A 16329-nucleotide genomic window follows, 5' to 3' on the forward strand; every position below is an offset into this window, starting at 1 on the left:
ACATTCAATAATTCTGCATTTTATTATTTGTCTGACTATGCATGTGATGAACAGGATTGGAAAAGATATAATGTCCCTTAGTCTTATGGTAATTTTACATTAAGTTTATGAATCAAATAACTGCTGCCAGATTAACCTTCTTCTTTATTACTGAGTGTCTTCCTTTCGTTGCCAGAAGCTTACATGCCAAAACTACCTCATCATATAAAAATAAGTAAATGTCATAGTAGGCTGTGGATCAAATGATTAATCTATCTGCACAGCTTAATGCTCCCCAGGTTTATTCAAAAGTAAGTTTCACTTATTTCAATAGGACTTATTCTTACATAATTGTACAGAAGAATAAAGGTTTGACCCAGGCCTTACTAGTGCTTCCTGAAATAGCTGTAATAAACTAACATTAAAAAAAAAAGCACTGTAATTGAAAAATACGGTATTTTGGCTACGGCTATAATGAATCTGGTTTATGAGGAAATATCAAGGACACTTAAACTCAGTATCTGGGTTTTTTATGTTGTTCATTTATTTGATTTCACAAAACCTGCTAGAGGAAGTATGAAATGGCAGAGGATACATTGTCATAACACATGTTTCATAATTTTGGCATCATCATGGTTAGGAATGGATGCCTACGGAAAGGACTGTAAGAGAAAGGAAATCCTTGAATCTGAATCCTCCCTTTGGGGGATGGTTATGCAGTCTTAGGATGTTTTCTTCCTGTTGTGTGTGTAATGAACAGCCTTAATGGTAAGAGATTCTCATTGTAACCATTAGACCTGGGCAAGGACCCTCCTGTGTATTTTCACATAAATCTGAAAACTATGCATTTTTAATAATCAAATCAATCAATTACTGCAGCACAAAATAAGACTCGACAATAATTGCTGGAAATTTCAAGGGGCCCATATGAAACCTTGTAATCATAAATTCTGCATCTCTGGAGTACCTTTTTCCAAATTTATCAACATATACAAAATGGCTATTAATCATTTGAAATCAGAAATGCAGAATAAAAATACCAACATTCTTGTTGAATCAGTTTTTATGATTAGTCATATGTGCTTTAAACTTTTATATGTGATACACATTTTAAAAATAAATAAAAACAAACAAATGTAAGTGATAAAATCAAATAATTCTTATAAAGACAATCCAAGACGTGCTAGGTATCTATACACAAAAAGTATTTCAATAGAATTCCAACTTTGCAATTCTATTTATAGAAGGAGTAACATTGCATTGGATGATTTCATTATAATTAAGATAGAAAACCTTAATGAATTTCATTACCTAGGACAGGATTGTTCTGAGGCACATGATATCAGGGAAGGGGGACATTAGGCAAGGCCTGAAATAGGAAAGCCCATCCTTGAGTTGATCAGTAGATGTTTTTCTCATAGTAAAAAAATACCAGATTAGCAATTTAAGCTTTTTGTCAAACATTTTTTAATTTTATTTACAAACTGCCATTTGTTCATAATACTGTTCATTTCGGTTAAATTAAGTGTATTTTGTCCATTGATTTCAGCAAACTAAAGCACGTTTAGTATTACATTGTATACAATCTTAAAAGATAAGCTACTTTTTTTCCTCTGCAAGCTACAGACAATGGAGATGATCGCTGATTTATTTCTCAGCACTAAGTCATCTTTATGACTCTAAAACTCAGATAAGAGTAGTAGATCTTTTAAGGTATCCAAAATTCCTACAATAAAAGGAGCCCTATGATATCAAAGGCTTGAAAATATATTGTGAAATAAGCTTTGGGGGAAAATAATCCATTTCATCATTTGTATTGGCAAAAACTGAGTACAGAAGTATTTTTCAGTCTACCTTTTCCCTTTATGGGCCCTTGTACCTATTGTATCCTGAGCAAAGAATGACAGTGTTTTTGAAATTACAGCTTTTTAATGATAATAATTTTCTTTCAACAGAGGAATTCAAAGGCTCAACAATAGTTGAACTGATAAAGAAAGAAGGCACCACTTTGGGTCTTACGGTATCTGGTGGAACCGACAAAGATGGAAAACCAAGAGTGTCCAACCTTCGACAAGGAGGAATTGCTGCTAGGTAAAGACTTTTCAAGCCAAAGAACAAAAAAAACCCTTCAAGTTCCTCATTAATAAATAATAAATGCCTCTAGCTAAGTTAGGCCATTAGAGAAGAAATGCAGGATTTTAATAGTAGCTTCTCCATTTTTTTGCTTCACTGATAAAAGCTTGATATAACCAACATGTATTCTAAATTCATAATTCATTTCTATCAGGTAGCCCTTGACTTACAGTACAACCACAATAGGGCCTGGAAAATTCATTAAGCGAGGCACCATGTGACTGCACATGATTTCATGACATTTTTTGTGGCGGTTGTTAAGTGAATCTCATGGTTCTGCTTGTCAGTAGCCATCTGGGAAAGTTGCAAATGGAAATCACATGACCCTGGGAAGCTGCAGCAGTTGTAAATTTGTGCTGGTTGCCAAGCACCTGAATTTTGATCATGTGACCATGGGGATTCCACGACAGCCGTAAGCTCGAGGACCAGTTGCAAGTCACTTTTTTCAGCACCATTGTAACTTCAAACAGTCACCATACAAATGGTTGTAAGTTGAGGACTACCCGTAATAACTTCCTGCCTTTGCAGCCTTTTAAAAGTTGAGAAAGTTGAGAAATATTTCACTTATAAGATGCAATTTCAGAAATAAAGAAAATACTTGGTGATGTCCAGGATACATTCTGCAGTCAATTGGGTGACAAGGAACTCAAAAGCTTAAGCAGATTGTACTGTGACTAATTCATTAAATTGGCAACTTTTTCTACATGTGAGCCATTCACATGTAGAAAACCATATTTCAAATCATATTTCACTAAATCTAATGGTGGTAGAAATCATGTCTCGCATAAAGCAGGATTCAGGTTCAATCACTATTCTCTCTACCTGAAATATCTTAAATGAAGGATTTCCTCCTGACACTGAAACATTTTTGTCCAACCTAGCCCTTTTTTGAGAACTCTGTGTCAACACATTTCAAGGTGTCTGTCAGGCTCTGCCTGCTAACCAGTAAAGACACAGACGCTAGCGTAGGCTTAGGTTCTGGCTTTATTGAGAAAAACAGAGTGCATGCCTTTGTGGGGTTACCACAAAGTCTATGGACTCCCTGTGGGTGCCCATTTTCAGGGTGACCTTTCTTGTACCCTGGGTGGCCGGTCCCACCCCCGCTGTAGAGCCGTCGAGTTGTTGGAACACCAGCGGTTTAGGGAGGGGGGAGCAGGGCAGTTTGAGTGCGGCGACAATGTCTGGGTGGATCAGATTTCTGGAGCACCCAGAGTCCACCAGAGCTTCGACCGTGATGGCTCTAGAGCCATAAGTGAGTTCTATTTGCCCTGCCAGGATGGAGCAATCTTCACTCACCCTGGGGTTGTCGCGCCCCTTCTTTACCACCTGCCCGGCGGCGCTGCTTAGGGCAGGTGGGAGGCGTTTCCCGCCGGCTGCTCCTGGGCGTCAACCACGTCCCCTGCGAGGTAGGCGTCTGCTTCCTCGTCCGGGGTCGGTAGCGCTCCTGTCAGCCGTCTGGGAGGGTTGGGTGGCTTGTGCAGCACCGTCTGTGTTGGTCTGGGCGGGCGATCCGTCCTGTCTTTGTAGCAGTCCGCTGCCCGGTGGCCCGTCTTCCCACACCTGGCACATTGCCTGCGGGCAAACCTCCGTTGTCACTCTGCGTCCCAGGTCGGGCCCGACTGTGGGACTGGTCCTCTCGTGCTGGGAGGGGTCCTGTCGTTTGCGGTTGCTAGCATGAAAGTGCGCTGGGCATGCTCTGCCTTTCCGGCCAGACAAATCCACCCGTGTAGGGAGTCTGGGTCATCCCTATAGAGTGCCCATTGTAGCACCTCGCGGTTGAGGCCATCCTTGAACATGTCGATCAAGGTGGCCTCAGGCCATTCTGGGATTTTGCCCGCTAGGACCTTGAACTCGAGGGCGTAGTCAGTGACCGCTTTTTTCCCTTGGCAAAGTCCTTTGAGGGTACTCTTGGCCCTTTCCTTTGCCAGGGTGTCCTCGAAGTATTGTTTCAGCGCGGCCAGGAATTCGTGAAAAGTGGCCAGGGCTGGGGCTCTGGACTCAGACATCTGGACGTACCAGTCCGCAGCCCTGCCTTTGAGTTTTGTGGCCACTGCCGAGATTTTGGACTCTTCCGTCCCGAAGCAATGTCCGTACTGGGCCATGTAGTTCCTGGCGTTCGTGAGGAAGAATGACAAGTTCGTGGGGTCTCCGTCAAACTTTACGGGAAAGTCCTTGGCGAATCCCCCAACTTGCGAGACCCCCACCTGTGGGTGGTTAGGGATGACCCTCACCGGGCTGGGACCACAAAGCCCTGAGAAAGAGTCCCGTGCTTGGCCCCTTCCTCTCGTGGTTGTCGATGGGGTGGGTAGGGTGCCCCGATCCCCTCTTGCCCCCTGTGCAGCAGCAGTCTTTGTGAGTTCGCTCACCACCGATGCCATGGACTGGAGCATGTGTTCCAGGGCTCGTACCTTGGCTTCCAGGGTGCTGACCCTGTCCGGTATGTCAGGGTCGTCCGTCCTCGGTGCTGCCGGTTGCTGTGGCAGTCCTGTGACTCCTTGCTCGGGTGTTTGAGGGTAGTGGAGTTTCCAGGTGGTGTAGGATGTCCCCGTCCGGGGTCCTGCTCCGCCGTCCCATGTGAAGAGTTGTTGGTCCCCGACTTCGTCTTCCGTCAGGGCTCTCCAATCCGGGCTGGAGCTCCAGGTCTGGAACTGGGGCGCGGTGTGGGCAGGGAGGGAGCCCGCGTCCCATCTCGGGTGCGCCGACTCTAGCAGCTGTCGGGTCGTCTCCTCCTCTTGCGTGGCGTCCTTCGCGCCTCCGGTGTGAAGCGCCGACTCCATGGTCTTCCCCAGTTCTGTCATCGCCGGTGGTTTTCTCCCGCGGAAAAGAATTTTCCCCGGTGGAGACTGGCGAGGTTTGTTTTTGTGACTCTCAGCTTTATGTCAGGCTCTGCCTGCTAACCAGTAAAGACACAGACGCTAGCGTAGGCTTAGGTTCTGGCTTTATTGAGAAAAACAGAGTGCATGCCTTTAAAAAGCTGAGAGTGAGGGGAGCGCGCCAGAACGGGATTTAAATAGCCCACGCCGGTCAGTGCTCCACCCCACCTTATTCCAGGTGCATCCCACGAGTCCCACCAGTTTCATCCTTGTCAGGTGAGAGGTCGTTCAGCCCCCCTGTGCCCCGGGCGTCGCCTTGATCGCCTTCCTGAACGGTAATGATTCATTGCCGGGCGATCAGGTTCTTAATCCCTTTTGACAGCTTGGGCGCACCTCTCCTGTTGTCTTGTCAATTACCTTTTGGCTACTTTGTATCTTTGTCTTCCATGCCGCCGGCTTTGGTTGTTACTTAGTTTCCAGCACCTGTTGCTTTCTTTTTGTTTCATGGTTGCCTTTTGCCTTAATCCGCCAGGGACCCATTTTCCTGTATCGTCATGCGAGCCGTTGCAATGTCACAAGCATCGCAACGGTGATCATGACAGTGTCAGATTATGAAAATTTGGACATGTAGAGACATTGTCAGTCAAGTAGCCAATGGGCTAGATAAATAGGTTGACCAACTCTGGCTTCCTAAAATAAAGACCCATTTTTGCTTTGTAAGGCCTTTGTATATGGTAATAGTACTACATGAATAAATGGAATATTATATTGCTATATATAGAATGACATATCACTGTTTTGAAAATTAGCATTAAAATAGCATGTTTTTAACTTGTAAATGTTATAAGTCTGTCTCTGTGTACTTCAAAGTTACCTAAGACAAATAAAATACAGCTTCACTGAAGAAGAGATGTGTGTTTCAGAAGTGACCAACTGGATGTGGGAGATTACATCAAATCTGTAAATGGAATCAACCTGACAAAGTTTCGCCATGATGAGATCATTAGTTTGCTCAAGAATGTTGGTGAGAGGGTTGTATTAGAAGTGGAGTATGAGCTGCCACCTGCTTGTAAGTAATAACTGCAAACTATAATAATCTCATGTAAAACATTTTTACAAGAATGAAATTTATGGGTATATTAAATTAATGTTCAAATATGGAAGTAACTTTTTTCCACCTCCTTCTCTTCCCCTGGTTCACAGGCTCACTGTTTTGTCCTTTAGCTTCCACATCAGCAGTGCTTATTTGTTAGCCTCATTTATCTAGGTCATCATTTGCAAAATGCTTATTCAGTAATTGCAATGGGTGGTCTGTATGTTGCTAGAAGACACCCTGGGGAGAAAATTGCTATTGACGAAGGAGGCAAAGCTTTCCAGTACTACGATGATTTTGCCCAATTAGACATTGTCCTTAAGAATAGTACTTTAATTTTCTGTATCAGAATGATTGATAACTATTTACTTAGAAGGAAATAAAAACAGTTACTCAAGGAGAACAGGGAAGGGATTGAATCAAGCATACTTCTTTTAAGGTGATGATAGTTAAATTTTGTATGTTTTTATTAACACTGCCAAACTGCAACATTCAATTTAGATAGTCTTTGGTGGATGCTGAGAATAATTAAGCTTTGTGATGTCAATGAGAGCATTTTAATTAACAATCAATTAAGCATTCAGCCAGTTTAATAGACTAAATATGCTTATTTTCAATCAAATGTCTTTTTGTTCTTTTATATTATATTCGCTGTATTTTTTTCCCCAGTGAACTGAAAAATGAGTTTTGCTATATTACAGCTATGACAATCACAGTTCATTTACATTTTCAGAACTTATTCCTTGGCATTAATAATGAGAGTGAACGAAATTGTACTGTGGTCTGTACTGTACTGGACAATTTTCATCCAGTCTCCCACCTCCCCTTTTTGGAGAAGGTGGTGGTGTTGCAGCTCCAGAGGATTCTGGATGAAACAGATTATCTAGACCCCTTTCAGTCAGGTTTCAGGCCTGGTTATGGGACAGAAACAGCATTGGTCGCACTTATGGATGATCTCTGGCGGGAGTGGGATGGGGCAGTGTATCCATCCTGGCTCTTCTTGACCTCTCAATGGCTTTCAGTACCATCAACAATGGTATCCTTCTGGGATGACTCAGGGAGTTGGGGGTGGGTGGCGTTGTTTTGCGCTGGTTCACCTCCTTCTTCCAGGGCGGTCCCAATCAGTGTAGATAGGGAGCGAGAGATCCAGCCCACGGCCCCTTCTTTGTGGGGTGCCGCAGGGCTCGGTACTCAGTCCACTCCTTTTTAATATCTACATGAAACTGCTGGGCAAGAACATCCATCATCACGGGATGAGGTATCATCAATATACTGATGGTACCCAATTATACATCTCCATCCCGGATGAAGTAAGTGATGCTGTGACCACCCTCTCTAGGTGCCTGGGGGTTGTGGGGGTCTGGATGGGGAACAACAGTCTTTGGCTGAACCCTGGTAAGATGGAGTGGCTGTGGATTAATGGCTCCTTGGTATCTGGGAAATTGTCATCTTTAGTTCTGGATGGAGTGGCACTGCCCCAGACATAGCTGGTGAGTAATTTGGGGGTCCTCCTGGACTCACAACTCCTGCTCAAAGAGCAGGTGGCTGTCATGGCCAGGAGGGCCTTTGCTCAACTTCGTGTTGTGCACCAGTTACGCCCTTTCCTGTATCGAGAGGCTCTTTGAACGGTCACTCATGCCCTGGTCATCTCCCATTTAGACTACTGTAATGCGCTCTACATGGGGCTACCCTTGGAGAATATCTGGAAGCTACAACTGGTCCAGAACGCAGCCAAGTGGGCAATTGTAGGTGCCCCAAGGTCAGCACATGTAACACCTTTGCTCCACGAGCTGCACTGGCTCCCAGTTTGCTTCTGGGTCTAATTCAAAGTGTTGGTTATCACCTTTAAAGCCCTACATGGTATGGGGCCAGGCTACCTGAGGGACCATCTCATCCCCATCACATCGACCCATCCCACCCAGTCATTCAGAGAGAGCATGTTATGGACCCCATCTGCAAAAGAATTCCATCTAGCGGGATCCAGGAAACAAGCCTTCTCTGCAATAGCTCCTGCCCTCTGGAACACCCTTCCCCCAGAGGAGAGACAGGCCCCCTCGCTCCTGGACTTCTGCAAAAAACTAAAAACCTGGTTGTGTCAACATGCCTGGGGCAGGAAGGGGAATAGTCTTCCTTGGGGGTGGCTAGTGCCCTAGAAGGGCCCTTTGTACTCACGGGTTGAGATGCAATCTTAGCCATCTGGATTTTATTACATGTTATATTTTTACTGTTTATTATATGTATATTTATTCTATTTAATGGCACTGAATTTTGAACTTCATTTGTTGTAAACTGCCCAGAGTCCCCCTTTTGGTGGGAGATGGGCAGTGATAAAATTTGATAAATCAATAAATTAAATAAATAAGTAAATAAATTGATAATGCTTTTACTTATGAGACCAAATGATGGGTGTCTAGCTATTACTGTCAATAGTTGGTCAAACTGTACACACATTTCTTATAAGGCAACAAACGGTCTGAATATTACCACAAACTTCTTATTCACCAGAGGTCGTGAGCATTGGCTCTGATATATGTAAGAGGATATTAAATTTAGAATTGCAATAATTTGATGTAACCTCCAGTTTTCTTGTGGCAAAGCTAGTTTGGAAGCTGGCTGGGGAATTCTGGGAGTTAAAGTCCACATATTTTAAAGTTGCCAAGGTTGGGAAACACTGCTCTTGATAAATCGTTGATCGACTGCTGTGCTATTGCTCCCATTATTGTTAGTTGGAACTTCAGCATGCTGGTGCATTTTGCTGAAAGACTTTCCCCAACAGGTCTTCAATCATGTCTTCCAGTAGTTTCTGTCTTGTTTTGGATTATCAGATCACTTTAGGATTCTTTCATTTAGTGATCATTTACAAACTCCAGTAAATTGTGCTATCAGATCTATAGGCCTTGTGCTGGTTAATGACCGCAGTGAAGACTGCTGCAGAATGAAAAAAGATCTAGAGGAACTGTTTTATTCTCTTGATCAGAGAAAATCTGCTGCCCTGCTTCTTGTGTCATATTCATCCATTGCTCTTCTCCCACCAGCTGGTGTTGGACTATCATACTTCCTTTTTTTATTTACTGGGGTCCTGAACTGTTCCCATATTGAGTCACTGTTGTATTATTTTATGAATCAAACCTCACTTCTTTTTCTTCACCTTTTTATTGGTAATAAAGTTCCAAGTGATTCTGTAGTAGAAATAGCTGTTATCAGTATACTTTTTAAAAATATCTCCAGGTTATATACAAGTTTTTTTTGCTCAGTCTGGGGAGAATTTTAAAGTTCAGAGGATCAGGGTTTTTTCTGCATGTACTTCTAATTCTCCTTTCTCCAGTCTTCCTGCCTGTCTCTTCTCCTTCTAGGGGAGTTGCATTTAGCAGAATTTGACCTTGACAGTGACTGAGCTCAGTATTTTATCTCCAGTTGATTATCTGTGTTGAGCTTGTACTGTTCCCCAGCTGCAATCCTATCCACAGTCCTAGTTTGATTTCTGCTATTGAGTAAAGGGCAAATATAGTTATCTTTAAAAACCCAAAGAGAGGTAATTTGAAATCTCCTAAAATGTTTCATTTTGATAATCATCAAAGGCAAAGTGGAACATTTAAAAGTTAACACAATTCTTTTATATGCGTAATAACTGGAGAGCCACATAATATCTCTCAGATTGTATGCTACAGCTGATGTTGCAGAAGCTGTGTAAAATAATGCAAAATTGCTTGCAATTTATGCCATCTACTCTCATTTATCTCATTCACAACAATCTGCAACATCACTCTTTTCTGCTGCAGGGCACAGGAGTTGCCACTATTTTCAGTAATTTCTCTACTCAACCCAAGAGGATAACATCCTACAGTATATTCATGATGCAATGAAACCCAGGAGGGAGATTTTTCTATTCCCTACTACTGCCTATTTTTCCTTCCCTGCCCCCATTACATCTACATTTGCAGTTCCCCTTCTGGATCATTTCTGGTGTAACGCTTGTTACGTTACTTGAGAATGAAAGTAATTTAGCCTTTGATGATCCTTCTTGTGATCTTAACATGTATTTCTCAAAGAAGATTTTGAGCTTACCCATTTTGTTATTGTGGCCACTAGTTGGTCAAAGATTGAGATAATTGGTTAAGCTATTGATAAACGGTTTTTGGCCATTAAATCCAAAGCAGCATTTACTGAATGGTTTTTAGCTCCCATTTCCCTCTGTCCTCTAATTATACCCCTTCCTCAAGAGATGAAAGCTCTTAAGTCCCCAGTGTGAGCTAATGTTCGCAAGTGTGGAAGCAAACAATTCTGAAATCTGATGTCCATTGCCGTAAAGTTCTTCCAAGGCTAAAACAGGAAGATTTGAGCCCTTTGCATTGCAAAGTTGGAGGTGGGGGGCAGTACAAGAATTAACTTTAATTTCACTAAAAGTAGGGCTTCCATTTAATATTTAGCATCACTGGAATTCTTTCTTAATGGCTTCCTTGGTATTTGCAATAAACTTATTTAACAGATATATTGTGTCCTTAAATTATTGTGTCTGTAGTTCCTGTTTCAATATCAGCCAAGCGAAGCCTGGCACTAGCACCAGATAACTGGAGATATAAAGAAATACTAGCACCAGATAACTGGAGATATAAAGATATAAAGAAATACAGTGCTCACTGCAGCAAACACTCTATTTTAAGTTGTTTGGAGCCTCTAGAGCTCATCTGCATTACAGAATTTTTCATCCTCCTTTATTTATGTGTGTGCTCTACATTACTTTAATTCCCATTCTTCATATTGTTGTTACTCAAATTCCCATCTTCATATTAGTATACCAGATAATTTCTGTACATCATAGCAAAAACAAGTGAGTAAAATGCTCATTAGCCATTATATAAAATACAAATAATGGACCATCTTCAAGTCACTACTAACAAATAGCAATAAATAGCTGGCCTGGTGACCCAAAGGCACAACATTATCTAAAGTTCAGCAGTTGTGCTGGGAGCTGAAAAATAGTTACCTTCTCCATACACATCTTAAGTTCACCCCCCTGCCAGAAGAAGTTGCTGTGCATGCACATGCATGCTCAGAACACTTGGGAAAGCTCTTGAAGAAACCTCTCTGAACCTTGGGGAGATGCAGCCCCCTCAATGATCATGTTATTCTATTTATTTATTTTATTGATTCAATTTGTATAGCCCCCCATCTCCAACCACTGACTCTGGGCAGCGAACAATTCCACATCGTTTTCTCAACTCACATAAATGCTGCATTAATTATGATTAAATTGTAAAGTTTAATTTTGTTGCAAGTGGTATAATTAGAAGGCTTACCTTATTTTTCAGCTGTACAAGGTTCAGGTGTCATTTTTAGAACTGTGGAAGTTACTTTACATAAAGAAGGGAACACTTTTGGATTTGTAATTAGAGGTAAGTTCCCATAATACTCTGTTTTTCAAAACTTTTGAGCTGATTTACTCCCAAATGTATTGTACGCTTTTGTCCACTATGCACACTCCATCCCAATACTAACATGGCTGAAATTATTGTAATAAAAACTTTGTTGTAAGCAAATACCATTCTATTGTTTTCATGCAATTTAGTCCCAACATATTTAACTGGATTCTGCTCACTAAAGAACCAGCCTCATAAATATTTAAGTAACATTAAAAAAAAACCGGAGTGGGAAAGTAAACTTGTTATGTTCAAATATTCTGAAGATACTCAAGATAGTTAATTTGGATGTAGATTTTGATACAAGTATAAGAATGTGTCTGTGTCATTGCCTTTCCTAGGTGGAGCACATGATGATAGAAATAAATCCCGTCCTGTTGTAATAACATGTGTTAGACCCGGAGGTCCTGCTGACAGGTATGTTTCATTTTCTGGAGTACACTTGTACATTCACACACAGGAAGAAATATAAATACAAAAGGTCAAAGGCTAAATCACTGGAGGAAGGTGCAAGTTAAGACAGAGAACTACAAAGCACATGAGACACCTTCATGTGTAATCCATTCTACCTTATAAATTATACATTTAATTAACAGTGCTATAACAAACATTGCATAAGACTACATGGTATGAATTTTAAGTGGAAACTTGACTTCTATGGTTAAATAGGGTTTAATATCTGAATGCTTAACCAAAGTAGGACACACAGGACAGTATACAAGATAATCTTAATTTTTGTAAAACATTTTCCAAAAATTTTTATTTTTATTTTAGGGTGTTATTTTTTTATTTCATATTTGAAAAAAAAATCCTCTTTTAATATGATGCTTTTTAAAAATATATACCTTAGGGATGGCTTAATAGCTTAATGAACACTTACTCATAGTACTACTAATTCTATCTGTGTTTCCTCCAAAAAACTCAAGGCAGCCTTTACTAATGCTACATTTATATCCTGCCTTTTCTGTGGGAACTCAAAATGGGACATATGTCCTATTTAATTCTTTCAGCAACAACCCTATAAGATGTTGGGCTGAGAGAGAGTGATTAGCCCAAGATCATCTTTGGAACTCCAAGATCGAGTGGGAACTTGAACTTGGATTTCCCATCACAACTTAACAATTACACCAGATTCCTATTTTTACCCTCATAAAAACTCTGTGAGGTAGTTCAAGTGAGTGAGTGGCTGGGCCAAGGGTATCCTGTAGACAAATTAGCTTGAGTTTCTTTCTATTTCGATAACTGCAAATATAAACATATTAATATTATGTTGTTAAGGTCATGCCATTTAAACAAATAGCGATCAATATTGCTTGCCTGCAGTGAGTCTGCCTGATTGAGTGATTCCTTGTGATTCCTGTAGCTCATTTAAAATTCGGTTGAATTGTATGCAATCTTTTAGCATGCAAAAAGCCCGTATTAATATTAAGGAGGAAATGTCGGTACACACTGGGAATTTCTCTGTTGAAGGAGATTCTACTTGAATCCAGAGAAATATCGGATATCCTCCTGTTGTCAAGTGTTTTGTTTTTGTTTTTCTATTTATATCCAGCCACTCAGGTTGTTCTAGGGCTGTTCCTGCTTTTGGCGCAAGCAGTCAGTGTGAGCAAGAGGGGGTCAGCAGAGATGCTAGTTTCTATCTGTCATACAGTTGCAGAACAACAAGCCAGCTGTTTCTGAAGAAGACCTTCTCGCGTTTCTTCCCCACCCCCTTGTTTGTTGATAGCTGATTGTTTGCCTGTGTTTTGTTATTCTTTCCAGTCACACATGCTTTGTGCATGGATGGAAAGGTACCAGTAATTCCTCTATAGAACTGAGTGCATTTTTATATGAATCCCAGAAAAGAAAGATTATGCCATTTGCTATCACTTTGAATAGGAAAAAAAATAAAAACTTTTTATAAGGAAATGAAAGAATGATCTTCAAACTTGCACCTTTTTAAACTGAAACTGTGAACCACTAATATATGCTAAAGACTATTTTTATAGCAGTCAGACACATAGTAAGATTCAAAGGACAGATTTAAATTTTCCAAGATTGCCAATGCAGTAGAGAAGTGGCAAAAGCTTCCTACAATGCAGGTAGTCCTCATTTAGCAACCATAGTTGGGACCAGCAACTCGGTCATTAAGTGAAATGGTCACTAAGTGAAATCACAACTGTTTATGATCTTACTTCAGCTTTACTTTGCTTTACAGACCTGCGATGGTCAAAACTGCAAGGACTGATTGCAAAGTTACTTTTTCATCGCCATTGTAACTGCAAATGGTCACTAAATGGGGCAGTCACTAAATGAGGACTACCTGTAATATTATCCCTCGCCCCAAATGATCTGTGTCTATTGCAGGAACTTCAGTTCGTACTCTAAAACAGGGTAAATCTCCTGTCCAATGTATGTAGCCATCTGAAAATGATCAAAGATTAATTTGCACTTATGGAACTTCTTTCCATTAGAAAAGTTAGTTAAACTGGGGCCTCAGCATTTTCAAGCTGTAGTTAAGGTTTTTATTTATGCTAGTATTTAGCACTAATTAAGCAGACTGATAATTTATGTCTTTTTATGCTGGTGCTATTTTTTCTGTAGCCTTTAATACACATGTTAATCTTTCTTAGGCTAAAACTATGAAAAAAATATTGTGATGCCAATTGCAGTATACGATACCATCTACATTATTTAATCCTATACCATGTGTGTGTGTGTGTCTGATATTATCTTGCTATCATAGCAAATAGTAGGAGTGTACAAAATGTTTCCAACATGAAATTTTGTGAAATGTTCCATTTCAAGGATGTGCATGTGTTTTTTGCTCAAGGCACTCAAACCAACTCTCTTTCAAGCCTGAAATGTTGTCACAATGCTCCAGATAACCTATTTTGTGATCAGACTAGGATAGTCTGCAAAAAGTTATGCTCAAATTTTTGAAAAGAAATATTTTGTATGCACACCCATAGTAAATGTTAAGAAAACAGCCAGTTGTGCTGGATGCTTGGAAAGAATGCTAGAAAATCTAGATGTTTTCTAAGAGTCACATTATATTAAATGAATAATGACTGCTCTTTTTCAGAGAGGGTACTATCAAGCCTGGAGACAGGTTGCTTAGTGTTGATGGAATTCGGCTCGTTGGAACTTCACACAATGAAGCCATGTGCATTCTCAAACAGTGTGGGCAAGAAGCAACTCTGCTCATAGAATATGATGTCTCTGTTATGGGTATGTTGAAAGGTTGAGATTCCATTCTGGAAGCCATCCATGACATTTTGCAGTCCATCCTTTAGAGGCTATTTGAACATGTTTATTACTTACTCCTCTACTAGCATAGAACTTCCCTTTAGCAATATTTCATTAATCTTTTTAGGTTCATGGAGGGGTGAATTTGAAGTCTGCTTATTTTATGACTTTCTAGATTGAAAGCATACCATGGATGATATCGAAGTGGTAACATTCAGTAATTCAAGTGAAGGGTGGTTTGTTTGTTTGTTTGTTTTCTGTGCAATGCAAATAATGGTTTACAGATATTTTTGTCAAATCATTAAAAATAGTCGACATGAACCCTTCTGCCTATTTGGTGATAGAAATGACACAAAGCATCAACCCTGCAACTAATCCTTGTGGTAGCAACCCCCTTTCCCAGTTAACAACGAAATTATTTAAAATATATATCATTGTTCTGGAATACAGTATGACAATGTATCTCACTTGTGCCCCCATAAATCTCTTTTGGTTAAGAATATTGTGATTTGCTAGTACTTTTTATAAAGCTTAGAAAAAGTGATACGGATTTCTAAGTTTATGTGATAAGTAATGTGACAATTTGATCTATCTTAATAGAGATTAGTTTGAAACTCTTGTTCTTAATTTAGTAGCCAATGGAAGTTGCATAAAACAGCACGGATTTATAGCTATATATAATGGGTTTCCTGCAAGGCCTTCCACAGAAATACTAATTGCATTTTATTATCAGTAAGAAATTAAAATTCTCTTTAGGAAGAGGAAAAATATGAGGCAGGTCAATTTTCTGAGATAATCCCTATGGGACCCTTTTATCTGTGATACACTTCACTGAAGCTGATTATCCTATACAGCAATGTTGCTTTTACTAGATAAAATTTTAAGTAGGAGAATGTGTCCCCAAATAACTGTATCAGACCTATCCTTCTAAAATTTTCATACAAAGAATATTGATCTATAGCTAGTTATGTAGGTTTAGTCCCAGAAATATAGAAATACAATTAGATAATTAGATAATAATAGTCTTTGTCAAGAATTAAGTAAATTAAATTTAACCCCAAAAGATAGATTTACAGAACTAAAACAGGTAAACATTTCTAGACGTTTTTTCCTACTCCAAGAATAAAATATTTAGGGCTTCTGGTGGGGAATGGCGGACTGAATGGCTGTGCCCGCGAGCTCAGCAGGCAGAGCTGACAATGCGGTAACTTTTTTCGGGCTCAGGCAGGTTCTCCTGAAGCCCAAAAATGTTCTCCGGATAAAGAAGAATACCTGGAATCATCCCATTTGTCCTCCAGATGGCTGCTTGTAGCCAGAAGATTGCAAACAGCGTTCACATTCGACTGGTAAGAGCCACCTGGGAGGCGGGGACCATCATTTTCCAAGCTATGCTGTAGCCTCAAAGGGACATTAAGACCGGCCACCCCATTTCTAAATCACCAGTTTGTATTTTTTTAAAATATACGTACCCCAAGAGTGGCTTTCTACAGTGAGGAGAAGCTGGTTCTCTTGGTGCTTAATGTTATTTTGAGGATTACTTTTTTAAAAAACAAATTCTTTTTAAGTTTTGGATTTCATTTTCCTTCCAAATATAAAGGAGGATTGAGCATAAACAATTGTCTTCCCGTTATTATTTTTGTACTAAATTTGAAGATAGTAGCATTTT

At 40.2% G+C, this 16329-nt stretch overlaps 1 protein-coding gene across 4 annotated transcripts in view; it reads left to right on the top strand.

Moving 5' to 3' along the window:
• Positions 1-16329, top strand: part of GRIP1 (glutamate receptor interacting protein 1) — a 287775-nt gene that overhangs the window by 213232 nt on the left and 58214 nt on the right. For all 4 annotated transcript variants that reach the window (XM_063309219.1, XM_063309220.1, XM_063309216.1 and 1 more), the window contains exons 3-7: positions 1935-2070; positions 5849-5994; positions 11328-11411; positions 11777-11852; positions 14500-14645. In XM_063309219.1, coding sequence (XP_063165289.1) covers positions 1935-2070; positions 5849-5994; positions 11328-11411; positions 11777-11852; positions 14500-14645 — 588 coding nt within the window. The remainder of the gene's footprint in view (positions 1-1934; positions 2071-5848; positions 5995-11327; positions 11412-11776; positions 11853-14499; positions 14646-16329) is intronic.

The sequence above is a fragment of the Candoia aspera genome, chromosome 7, assembly GCF_035149785.1.
Source record: "Candoia aspera isolate rCanAsp1 chromosome 7, rCanAsp1.hap2, whole genome shotgun sequence".
In the NCBI taxonomy this organism is placed as follows: Eukaryota; Metazoa; Chordata; class Lepidosauria; order Squamata; family Boidae; genus Candoia; species Candoia aspera.